A 13,190-nucleotide genomic window follows, 5' to 3' on the forward strand; every position below is an offset into this window, starting at 1 on the left:
AAGAGAATAGTGGGAAGAAGCCAATCATGAAAAGGATAGGTGCGTGCAGGCAGCAGCAGGATGTCCCAGTGACTCTGAAACTGGCTCCGAAGGAAACTGGTCTACATCTCTCCACAGTACCTCAGCCATGGCTGCAAACGGGCAATTCTCACTCGGCTTCGCTAAGATCACAGCACGGAAACTGGCACAAGTGAGGGTCTCTGATGGTTCCTCTATCAGTACAACACCAACTTGTTAAAGATAACAGAAAAATGACAGCTTTGGGGCAGGAGACGTCAATGAAACGTAGGTTGTGTTTGATTGTTCATTTGTTTTGTTGGGTTTTTTTTTTGTAACTTGATACCACGGAGGAGTGGTTAATGCAGCACCGGTTCAGTTAGGTTTGTGCTTTCTTCCGTCTGCATCGCTGTTTGAGTCCCTGTGGTATTATAAAATCAATAAGCCACATAAATATTTCTTCATGTTTAATTATGCCCAAGCAGACAGTTCTTTCTCCATGTAAATGGCTTGCTTGTTTCTTCTGCCTAGACAAAGCTGCTATTTCAGCTTTCTTCTCTTCGGACTTTTGAAAGTCTGTGTTTAAAAATAAATTACTGTTTTCCCAGAGGGAAAGACATCTTTCAGAGATAACTAGACGTGTACATGAGTGTGTACGTTAAAAATGACTGTGTTATTTAAGTTAAACTAACACCTATTAGGTGAACTAAGATCCAGAGTTTGCCCTTTTTCCCCAGTCCGACTTCTGAAATCTAACCTGACTATTGGAAAAGCATTTCAGCTGCAGAGCAGTGAGTGAGGCGGAGAGGAGGAGAGCTGGCCCTTTGTTCTAGGAAATACTCAGTCCCAGACTGTGACACAGGTGCTACTCCCATCACAGATGGGCCCTGCCCTGTCATTTCAAATTATTCATTCTGGACAAATTCATTAATCCTTTCTCCAATCCCCAAGGGTAACAGTGACACAGTACTAAACCCTGAAACTGCTGTACAGCTGAAACCAGCACTCAAAGATTCCTCCGTGCGGTCTCTGGGACACCGTAAGGGCCCAGCACTGGCTACTGTTATGACATGTCTTCCCAGGGTGGCGAGGGCACACCTTCACCGAGTTCCCAGCCCCGGGGAGAATTGTTCTAATTCCTGTTCTACATAACTGACATTCAGTTGTGTTTAACAATGTAATTACCCAATATTTCACCCTTTACAATTATCTTAAAAATGGTGTGTGTATGTGTGTGTGTGTGTGTGTGTGTGTGTGTGTGTGTGTGTGTGGTGCTGTACACAGAGGCTTTTGTGCACACAAAACATACATTTAAACACCAAGCTATGCCCTCATCCAGAAATACTTCACAAAATAAAGCCAAAATTGTACTTAGTTTGTAGGTCATAACAGAATAATTCAGTGAACCATGGAATGCCTTATACTTTGCTTTTTATTAAGCCTAAAAGCACAGAAGATCTTTACTTTGTGTAGACGGCACTGACACTTCTAGAATCGGGATATTGTGCAGTGCTGTTGTTAAGAAGAGGCAATGCTTTTGGTAGGCTTATTTTTGATTAGCATTACAAATACGCTGTGTTTCAAACCACTGAATTGTATCGAAGCCTTTCATTTTTTTTGGAGATGTTTTAGCAAACCAAACTTCAGGATATCTCAAAATTATTACCATGGGGCATGCCTTGAACCAAATTGCTCCTCATGTTCAGGCCATTACCTTACATAACAAATTCCTCTGGTTCATTGGAGGGACTGCAGCCAAAGATCTCTGCTTGGATATGTCTAGGAGTCTGGTGAATCCAATTTTCACAAGGCCCTACTGTATCAAGTGAAGCCTAGGGAAGACACAGGAGTATACGCATACTTTAATTCCACGTGACAAGTATAAATTTAACATTAAGTAAATCACAGACATAGGTATGCAAAGTATTGTGATTATAAAATGTAAGTGTCTGAATGTGCATTTGTTCCCACCGGTATGAAATGTAAAAGAAAGATGTCTGTAGTAAGCAGCAGTTGTGAAGCTGAAAACCCCAGTGGATAGGGGCTCTGTGGATTTCCCATGCCCTCCATGGAAGCACTAACCTCATTTGACTCCACCATTTAGGACGTTTTGTTTTTTAAAAATTGTATGCAAATGATGAGAGAGGGGATATGAGCGTGTGAGCGGGTGTGCATGAGAACACAGGACAGCCTCGGGGGTCCTTCTACCCTGTTCTTACTGTGTGCTGGCCTGTAAGCACATGGGCTTCTCCTGTCTCCTTATTCAGCACCAGTAGTTCGAGGATGACATGGGCCACGTCTAGCTTTATGTGGCTTCCTGGTATTTGAACTCCGGTCTTCACACTTGCTCAGCAAACACTTTATTCACAGAACTAGTTCCAAAGCCCAAGAGGTTTTCATGGAGATTTTGTTACATGGACAGAATAGATTAGACTGTTGGCCACTGGTGATTGAGCTTATCTCCTCTCAGGGTGAGGGGAGAGGAGAGCTAATGGTTTTAATTTTCTGGTCATAGGGTTGACTTCTCAGGCTGCTAATTCCATTCCTGACCTACCTAGGGGTCCATCAATATTCACCCCCATTAGCATGAGCTCAGGTGTAGTTGAAAGGGTGTTTTATAAATAAAGAGACATTCCTATCACTCAGGAAATTCCAAGAGTTTTTCCGGGACTCTGGGCCAGGAACTAGAGACAAAGACAAGTTGTCCCTTCTTTTATTATGCATGTATTCCTTCCAATAAGTTTTCCTAAGATCCCCACGGGGATTGGCTCTTCTTCAGAGATTACGCATTTAGAACCTCCCGGAAAGCAGTGCTTCTTACCTTTTCCAGAAGGTGGGGAAAGAAGAGTACCCTACAGCATATTTCAAACCGCAAGCAAAGAAAAGTAATATAGAGCACAGTTTAAAATAAAAACGTAAAGTCAGCTTAAAATGCTGAGATTTCCCATCAGCCAAACTTGCCCGTTTTTTGGTAATAACTCTTGGGTCATGAGGACCCATGCTGTTAGCACAGGAGTTCTGCTCTTGATTAATTTATGCATACAAATACTTTCTACATGACTCTCCTGTCCTCTTTCTCCCTCGCTTCTGATGGGAGCTGTCACTCATTCTGAAGAGCCTTAGGATTGGCAACCAGGTGTCCCCACTGGCCTGCTCTCAGGGACAGAGCAGCTTATGTCACCGCCTGTTGCATCCAGGTGTGCCAGGTGTGCTGCCCAGTAACAGGACCCCCACCCACCTCACACTCCCCTCCTAATTCTCTCTCCTCTCTCCCTCCCTCCCTCCCCTACTCCCCCTGTCCCTCTCTCTCTCCTTCCCTCTCTCCCTCTTTTCCTCTCTCCCTCCCTCTCTCTCTCCCTCTCTCTGTTCCACCCTCTTTCCCTCCCTCCCTTCCTCTCTCCCTTCCTCACTCACTCCCTCTCTCCCTCTTTCTCTCCTCCTCTCTCTCCTCCTCTCCCTCCCTCCCCCCCCCCTCTCTCTCTCTCTCCCTCACTCTGTAACTCATGTGCCTACTCTGAGATGGCCTCTGCTCCCCCATCCCCCAGTAAACCCCTTACACTAGATCTGTCACATGGCACAATTTTTCAGCAGCACCCCTTGGCAAAGCCACCAAAGGTACCCCACTCTCTCTGCATTCTACCCTATCAATTTCTGTGCTGGCAGCTAAATGAACAGTGTGCCATGACAGGTTTTCCTTCTGTGCCTTCTAGTGACCATGTAGATAAGCTTCACCACCAGAGGCTATGGCCTAAAGGACTCAAGTTTTAAATACTTAGGATCCTTTTTTTTTTTTTGGAGTTGGGGACTGAACCCAGGGCCTTGTGCTTTCTAGGCAAGCGCTCTACCACTGAGCTAAATCCCCAACCCCCCAGGATCCTATTTTTAAAGGCAGATTAAACGATTCTTGTGGTTTGACCCTGACCAAAGCATGTCTTCAGGAAACTACAAAGGATTTAAGAGTGCGAGCCTCAGGGAGTCTATCCTGGGATATCTGGGCAGGCTCACAGTACTCACACATTTCTGGAAGCAGAAAGTAGGGCTGGAGGACCAGACTGGTGTGACCGGAGGATTCAGCCTGCTATTGCTGTCTTTGAAGATGGAAGGAAGAACATGAGGACTGAGGAATGTATGAGACCGCTAAGATTGGAAATGGGGTTAAAAAAACCAATTTATCCCCTGGAGACTCCAGTAAAGAAGGCAGCGCTGCTGACATTTATTCTAACCCTCGAGGCCCACGTGGAATCTTAAAGTACAGACCAAGATCACAAGTGCGTCTGCTTCCAGCCGTGAGCTTTATAAAGATATATCTGATACTGTGTTCGGAATGACGATTTAAAAAAAAAACTACTTATTTTCTCATTCCAGAACAACAGAAAGTTCTAGGCTCACAGAAAGCAAAGGTTTGTACAAGAAGCAGCCATATTAGTTGCCAAGTCCTCTAGCCCTCTGTTCCCCTCTCATTCTGTGTACCAGCAAAACTCAGACAGGGGTGATGGCTGACAGAGGAGATGAGGAAGACAGCCTGACAGGACAGATGTGTGACATGACAGACGTGTGACTTAGATGCCGCTAGTCTATTCTGCTCTTCAGTGTCAGAGATTCCTTTGGGATTACGTGAACAACAGTTTTACCTGAGGCTGCCCCTCCTACCTGTGCCCTGCTGTCGTGTAAGAGAATGGTCTGGCTGTCTGTAGAAACTTGCCTGACTCTTCGAGTAATTTAGCTGCTAGGAAGCCAAGCTTTTCTTCTCATTACTAAGTCTTGGAGTTACTCAATCTGTGTACCTGAGAAAACTCAGATATTCACACACACACATAAACCTTCGGTGAAAAAGATGGCCCAAATATTTATCTACTCTTCGCAACTTCTGTTGTTTTGAAATGCCCGTTTCTAATGATGTGACATTGCTTAACCACTCAAAAACACCAGCATCTTAAAGGACTATGGTGGGAACAGAACCCCCAGAAATCACAGTGGTGTCTGCTCCTGGAGCACCCAGAGCTCTTATCCTCCCTGCCAAGCAAAACCTGACACCTAATAGGTACTCATTGAACATCTGCTCAATTAATGTTGCTTTTCCAAGGTCAAGGCAATAATAACTTAATTATAGGACTATTTATGCTTCTTCATTGCTGAGTGCCACGGGGTCGTGTTAAAGGTGGTGACATCACGCTCAGGATCCCTTTTTTTCTGGATTTTGTTTTGTTTGGAAGCAGGTAGTCCAAGCTGGTCTCAAACTCATTATGTAACAGACAGCTGGCCTTGAATTCCAGATACTTCTGCCCCTGCCTTGCAAGTGCTGGGGGCACAGGCATATGCCACCACACCTGCCTGGAGTAGCCTTTCTGAAAAACTCGATTAAAATACCATGCAGTGGGCACAATCACCTGCTTCAAAGATACCCTCATCACTAATCCCTGAGACTATGTTAGACAACCAGAGTTGCAGCAGAAGGAAGTCTGCAAGTAAAGACAGCCAGTTAGGCGTGGGCAAGAACACTAAGGAAAACTGTAAACTGAGTGGTGGTGCTTCTGTTTCCGGTTCCCTGCTGCAGCTTTCTAAATTACTCAAGTCAGCATTTCACAAAGGGCATGGAACAAATGAAAGAGAAATAAAAACTCAGAATAAATCAAATATAACCCATATCGAAAGTAGAGGGAGGGGGTCAGGGAGGTGGTTCAGGAGATAGGAGCACTTGCTGCTCTTGCATAGGACCTGGGCTTTGTCCCCAGCACCCACAACTCACAGACACCCCTAACTCCGGTTCCAGGGGTTTTAATACCTTCTTCTGACCTCTGGGGAGCACTGGGAATGCCCATGATACGCCTACAGACACACATGCAGGCAAGGCATTCATACACACAAAGATAAATACAGCTAAAGACTTTCAAAGAAAATATAATGAGAAAGTTTTCTTATATTTTTGGTTGTGAGTGTTGGTATTTTGTCTAAGCTCCACCCCCACAGCTACCTGGCAACAGCCAGCTGTGCCTGACACTATATGAGGGGTTGCTTGCCCCCTCCTCAATCTCTTTGCTCTTCTCATCTCTGCTCTCTTCCCCTCTGTCCCTGTCCCCCACCCTCCCCCCCACTTCCCCGCCATGTGCTCATGGCCAGCCTCCTTTGTTTCTCCTCCCTTCTACTCCTCTTCTCTCATTAAACGTCTCCATGTAGAACCATTTTGGTTTGGTGTGTTCTGTCACGGTGCTGGCCGAGATTTAAACCCCTATATTGGTCCTAACAGTGAGCCTAGCCCTTAACGGCTAAGCCATCTCTCCAGCCCGAACATTTTCTCTAGAAAGTATCAGTGTGAAAGACAAATACCTCAACATTTCCCTTAAAGAGAGAAAAAAATGTATTTTCTGATATAATCACCTTATGGTTACTCCTCTTTCTCAAATGGACATTTCTTGTTATACAAAGAATATTCTTTCAGAATTGACTAGCACTTTGATCTGCTCCAGAGGGTAGAGTTTATCCCAGCACTGTAAGGGGAGATCTGGTCCATTAAAGCCTTCAGGATTTAGGAGGCATTAACCTCATATTCTGTGGCGTGGACTCTGTGAGGCTGCTCCCAAGAGCTGAATGGCAGCTACTTGGCTTTTTATTGAAAGTCCCTGGAGAAGCTTTTCTGACTGTCTTCCTCTGAAACACCGATCAATCTCAAGACTCCAAACGGTTCGAGAACGTTGTTTTCAAATCATTCAACAATCCTCTTTTGAGTATCCTGTTGCGGTTGGCGTGGAGCTGTGCGGACTTCTGTGGTGTTGGGAAGGCGAGGCTGCCGTGCTAGCCTGAGATGCCCAACCTGAAACCAGAACACACAACTGTGATCTTACTTGAAGTAGCATGAGGGTTTTGGGCAAAGCTTTCTTTCCTCTCTTCCTTTACTTATTTTCTTAGCTTGTGAATCTCTCAAGCATGAGCTTTGCAGATGACAACCGTCTGCACTGTCAGGAGCCCCTCACCCCAGTAGCTTCTAATCTGTGTTTCATCGTTCCGTGTGCCCAGTCGCTTGAAGCCCAAGTTGCCCATGGACGGAGCATTCTGTGAATCATGAAGTCCAAATGTGAGGCTCCGAAAAGAAATGTCTGCCATGGCAATGACGAGCACCCTGGACATTGGCTCACCGATTTTTAAAGCACCGTGTTAGGTGCCATGCTTTCTCTGAATGGCACCACTCCCTGGACTATGAGTCGTCCTCCATCCACCCATTCAGTGAGTGTGTTTATATCCTCATTAGCCAGGTCAACTCAGCTCACTGTGGAGCACCCCTTCTGCCATGCTCCTGGGATCAGTTCTACCTCGGGGCATTTCTGGATGGAGCTCAAGGTTTCCATTCCCATAAGCTCTGAGGTATTATGAGAAGAAGGATGAAGGGAGTTAGGGGGATGCCCGTGAATTTGACGTAAGGGCTGGTGGCTTCTTTCTGCTAAGCCTCTCAAACCAACTTAGCAGGGTTTGCAACAGAGGGGAGAGAAAGGCAGCTTTGGAACTGGGGAGAATGGAATCAGGCTGTAGACACAGATGGCCAGAGCTTGGGTGGAAAAAGGATGTGGGATCAGAGGCCTTAAGGAGGCTGTCTTCAGCCGTCCCTTATGCTGGGACCATGTCCAGTTAATGTGTAAGGCAGGAGCAACGTTGGGGGACCCGAGGCCTTAAATATCTGATAGCATCGTTGTAATAAGGCTCCTGACCTGGCATGAAGTCATTCTTCCACACCAATCAGCGTGCTTCCTGTAGACCGTAAAAAATGAGGCAGACATCAAAGGCAGGTTTTCATTTGCTCCCAACACATTTTAATTAAGTAGACAACTTTCCTGCAAAAGCTAATTCAGGTGAACCACCTGTCACTGATATTTTTCAGTCTTCTGGTTCTGTAGGAGAGTCAACAGACCTTCCTAATCTCTGAGCCTTGGCTGGTTATTAGAGACAGCCATGATATTTATATAACACATGAAATTTTTCACACCAACATAGTCAGGAAAAAGTTGTATTGGAAATGGCTTAAATAGTCAAGTTCCCAAACCAACCAGAACACAGTTTTACACCTAGAATTTAATTTGAAAAGAGCAGGTCCTATATCCTAAACTAATCAAATGTCAATCATGGAACTCAAAAGACAACTGGAATTTTTGACTTTTAAAAATATATTATCTATTTCATTCAAAACTCATTTGTTTTGTGGATTTGGCACTTTAGTAAACGTCTGTGATGTGCCTGGATTCATGGGTGTGAGCCATGCTTTTCTAACGTGATCAATTGCCCATTCCTGCTTGTGACGTATCTGCAACTCAGTTCTATTTGACCACCTATGACCTGTTCGTTCTACTAATTCCTGAAAGCAACCAGCACAGTTCTGAGCCATGTTGCACTCCTCCTCAGCCTGTCCTTCTGACTATTCGATTAGGGACTACAGAGAACTCCTTTTGGCTTAAGGCTTTCTACAGTGACCACGGCCTTTGGTGAGACAGACGTGCAGCACTTAACCTGCCCTACCGGGTTAGAGAGGAGTGTACTGGGGAGGAGAATGAATCATGGTCAAAATTCCACCTTTGAGCCTCCTCACGCAATCCGTCCACGTGGTTGAAATGTGCGGACGCTGTACATTCAAATCTTGGTCATACATCTCAGCTTCTGATCACAGCCAAATGATATTTATCTCCAGTGATGAGAACAGTAAAGCACCAGCATGGAGTCTATATTAAGGCCATCATCACAAAATAATCCACAGAAAGTCGAGACTCATTCATAAATCATGGTCATTAGCATCTGACTCTAATGATTAAAGTTAAAATCAGGCATATGGTGATGTGCGAAAAGGTTAACTCTTAAATAAATGATTCAGTAGGTCCCGGACGTTTCCAGCCAGTGTATAATTAATGCACCTCTCAGAGTCTGAATATTTCTACTTTGGATGCTATGTAGTCAAACAAATTTCTCAGAGCCATGAAACAAACCAAACAAGGTTTACTGAAAATGAGCTTTTTATGCCTAAAACTTTGTGTCTCAGACTGATGTGACAGATAAGTTGCACCCAGCACTGTTCGGTGCTGGTGACAAATGCTGTGTAGTGGGACTCAACATGACAATCAACCATTACTGACCCTGGTCTGCAAGGAGGTTTGGTGTTGTAGGGCTTTCCCCATTGAACACATCAGACTTTCTCACTGCACTTTGCCGAAGCCAGTGAGAATATTGGAGGCGTAAGTAGAGGATGAGAGATTGTAGAGTTCAGTGTCTGACAAAGATGTGCTGCTGTGGGTGACTCACCGGACTGCCAAGAAAAAATGCCCACTCATTTCCTAGAATATGGAACTTACGTTTGTGATCTAGATCATTTCAGATGCTTCGATTCCGAGACAGACATCCCTAGACTACTTGTGGGCAAAGCAGATGCTAGGGACCACATTGAACCTCCATAAGCTGAATCAGCAGAAAACAAAGATAAAATGTCTTTCTATTTCAGAACATGATGATATTTTAATTGCTTTATCATTTGGCATGTCTAACGTAAACAGTATTTTACGTTCATACAATAGCAAGAGTCGTTTGAGATTTTTTTCTTTTCTTTCTTAGCATCCCCCTTTCTTTCTAGTGCTTCTCCCACCCCCTGGCCTTTCAATCTCCTCCCAGCTCTTCATCCTTCTCTGCAGAGTTTGGGATGCATGTAAAAATACCTCGTCTCTGTATAGACGGGCCAAAGCTGTTGCTACCTAGCTATGATGTGCAGACCACCATCGTTGTGACAACTGATGTCAATGCCTCCGGGTGAAACAAAGGGTTATACATTACACAAGCAATTTAACTGCTTTCTAAACATATTGCCAAGACAGTGGGAGCTGGCAGTGCACTCTAGGTTTTAGGGGTTTTTTTTGGTGAGCTGGATTAGAAGTAACTGTTGATTGTGAACCGTTTTTATTTGTCTCCTATGCACTACAAGCAACCTCGTAACCCAGTAAAGAATTTCTCACAGCGCTTAAACTGCTCTCCTCAATTCCCAAGATTCCATGCACAAGTCACTGATTAAAGTGACACAAGCATCTCATGCACAGATAACTGCACAGGACAATCGTCCTGTTCTAACCTCTAGAGGGCGCCACGAAGAGAGATGCTTTTTTATCCTTTTCTGGGCAGTAGGCAGAGGAGGAAAGAGGTTGGGCAAAGATCACCCAGAAGAAAGAAAAAGACTCTTTTCGAGTTCCAATGGAAACACAGTAAAGAGCATAACTAACTTCACGTTTCCTTGTGTTTCCCATCTGACTGCAGGGAGGAGACGAGAGGGGCCTGCTAAGCCTGGCATTCCACCCCAATTACAAGAAAAACGGGAAGCTCTATGTGTCTTACACCACCAACCAGGAACGGTGGGCTATTGGGCCTCACGACCACATCCTTAGGGTTGTGGAATACACAGTATCCAGGTATCACTGACTAATGTGCATGGAGGAACAAAGTTTGTGTGCTCTTTTCTCTTCTTCATCATCCCTCTACTGTTTATAAACTATTGCCATAAATTACTAGTAATTACAGCAGAATCATCCCATGGCTTAAAACGTGGTATGTGCAGCTCTCTCTCTCTCTCTCTCTCTCTCTCTCTCTCTCTCTCTCTCTCTCTCTCTCTCTCTCTGTGTGTGTGTGTGTGTGTGTGTGTGTGTGTAAAAGGAATCAAATAAAAGTGTCTGCTATTTTTTTCTCAATTATTTCCACTTCAACGATGTTCCTAAAACATAGAGATTGGTGGGATTTTTCATGTCATTTTGATTAGCTCTATTTCAAGTGTGGGTGTCTGTCTGTACGCCTCTCTTTTCCCGTGGATTTAGATTATACCTGTAAAGTCATGGTGTTCTCCCCCCTTTTCTCATGCAGGAAAAATCCCCATCAAGTTGATGTAAGAACAGCCAGGGTGTTTCTGGAAGTTGCAGAGCTCCACCGGAAGCATCTTGGGGGACAGCTGCTCTTTGGTCCTGATGGCTTTTTGTACATCATCCTCGGGGATGGGATGATCACACTGGATGACATGGAGGAGATGGATGGGTTAAGGTAACAGACTGCTTACCAGCAAGGACTTTTTGACACTAACAGGATTTCAATGGCAGGACACAGGGTCTGAACCAACAACTAGAAATTATGTCTAATGATTGAACATGAGGTTACTCTATGATGAAGTTTGTCCTAAAAGAATTACTGCTACAAATACTACCTTGGCACACAAGCACTGTGTGTCTCTTCCTCTGGGGCCAGCTGCTCCCCACCCTCATCCATCCATGTTCCTGCTCCAGCCTCTGTCTAATGAGGACATAAAACATATAGACTGGCAAAGACGAAAGGGGACAGATTAAACACACACACACACACACACACACACACACACACACACACACACACACACACACGCACACTCACACACACACCCACATTCACACACACACGCACACTCACACACACATTCACTTACACCCACACTCACACACACATTCACACACACTCACACATACACACTCACACACATTCACACACACACTCACACACACACTCACACCCCAACACTCACACACACTCACACACACATTCATACACACACACCCCACACTCACACACACTCACACATTCACATACACACTCACACACACTCACACCCCCCACACTCACACACACTCACACACACATTCACACACACACATTCACACATACACACACACCCCACACTCACACACACTCACACATTCACACACACACATTCACACATACACACACACCCCATACTCACACACACTCACACACACATTCACACACACACCCCACACCCACACCCACATTCACACACACACACTCACACATACACACTCACACACACCCCACACACTCACACCCATATTCACACACACACCCATACACACACACACACACACACTCACACATGCATACACACAAAGCAAGCAGCATACTATGCCACATCCTTGTCCCCCCCACATCTTATACCCAACTTTTCCTGGTCTCACTTCTTGCCACATGGAATTTAGAAATTTTGAGTCAAATTATGATGTGATGGGCACTTTCTCCTTAGAGCAACCTTGTCCCACATGTGCAGATGAAACAAACAACCTACGTGTAAAGTACTCACTCCCCTTCCAATCTCTCAGTGATTTCACAGGCTCTGTGCTGAGGCTGGATGCGGACACCGACATGTGCAATGTGCCTTACTCCATTCCTCGGAGTAACCCCCACTTCAACAGCACCAACCAGCCTCCAGAAGTATTTGCCCATGGCCTCCATGATCCAGGCAGGTGAGGACATCTGCCTGCTTTCAAAACAAGACAGAATTTGAGATCTAGGAAGAAAGTATCTTACTTTTATACTAGCCACCAAGTAGCAAAGAGTAATATCCCTTTGAATCTCTACAATCATGCTGGCCATTAACTAAACAGGTATTTAACCCACTTTCCATCATTCATCTGTGAAGAAGGTTAAAAATTAGACAAGAGAAAACTCAAATTCATAGAGAAAACTTTGGAGACTACTATTAAATAACATTTGGCTTTCTTTTCTTTAATCTCTCTAAATTTTATTTTCCTTGTTGGACTTGTTCTGCTTTAAGCTGTTTCAACAGGATACCACATACAGGTGATTTGTGAACAATAGATGGGTTTTAGCTCACAGATCCGGATGCTGGGCAGTCAGAGGCCATAATGCTGGCACCTGCTCAGCATCTGCTGAGAGCTTTCTCGCTTCCTCATCTCCTGGTGGAAGGTGAGAGAGCAAAGGAGAGGGAGGAAGAGAGAAGAGTTGTGAAGCTCATCCTTCTATGCAGAACACACTCCTATCATAATCAATCACTCTCACAATCATAGCATGAATCTGTTGGTAGGAGTAGTGCTCTCAGCGCAATAGACTGGGAAGATCCCGTCCGTCCTCGAAGCCGCTTACAGTGGGGATCAGGGCTCCAGGATGTGAACATGGTGGGGTATGTTCAGACAGTAGCACGTATGCTAAACAGGAGCGGTAGCACGTATGCTCTAAGGGCTCTGTCAGGAGTCCACAGAAAGGATAAAGAATCACACCTCACGCCTGCGCAGTCCTCACAGCCATTGCTACCCTTAATGCAAGATGACGTAGTGTTCATTTTCAAGGAGTTGAGGTAAATAGTAATGTCTTTCGTGACTGAGAAACTTACAAATTCTAAGAATTCGTGTCTA

The 13,190-nt window shown here is 44.9% G+C and overlaps 1 protein-coding gene across 1 annotated transcript in view; it reads left to right on the forward strand.

Annotated features, from left to right (window-relative positions):
- Positions 1 to 13,190, forward strand: part of Hhip (Hedgehog-interacting protein) — a 95,480-nt gene that overhangs the window by 58,063 nt on the left and 24,227 nt on the right. The window contains 3 exon segments of the mRNA NM_001191817.1: positions 10,267 to 10,418; positions 10,864 to 11,037; positions 12,138 to 12,281. Coding sequence (NP_001178746.1) covers positions 10,267 to 10,418; positions 10,864 to 11,037; positions 12,138 to 12,281 — 470 coding nt within the window.

The sequence above is a fragment of the Rattus norvegicus genome, chromosome 19 (genome assembly GCF_021556685.1).
Source record: "Rattus norvegicus strain SHRSP/BbbUtx chromosome 19, alternate assembly SHRSP_T2T, whole genome shotgun sequence".
In the NCBI taxonomy this organism is placed as follows: domain Eukaryota; kingdom Metazoa; phylum Chordata; class Mammalia; order Rodentia; family Muridae; genus Rattus; species Rattus norvegicus.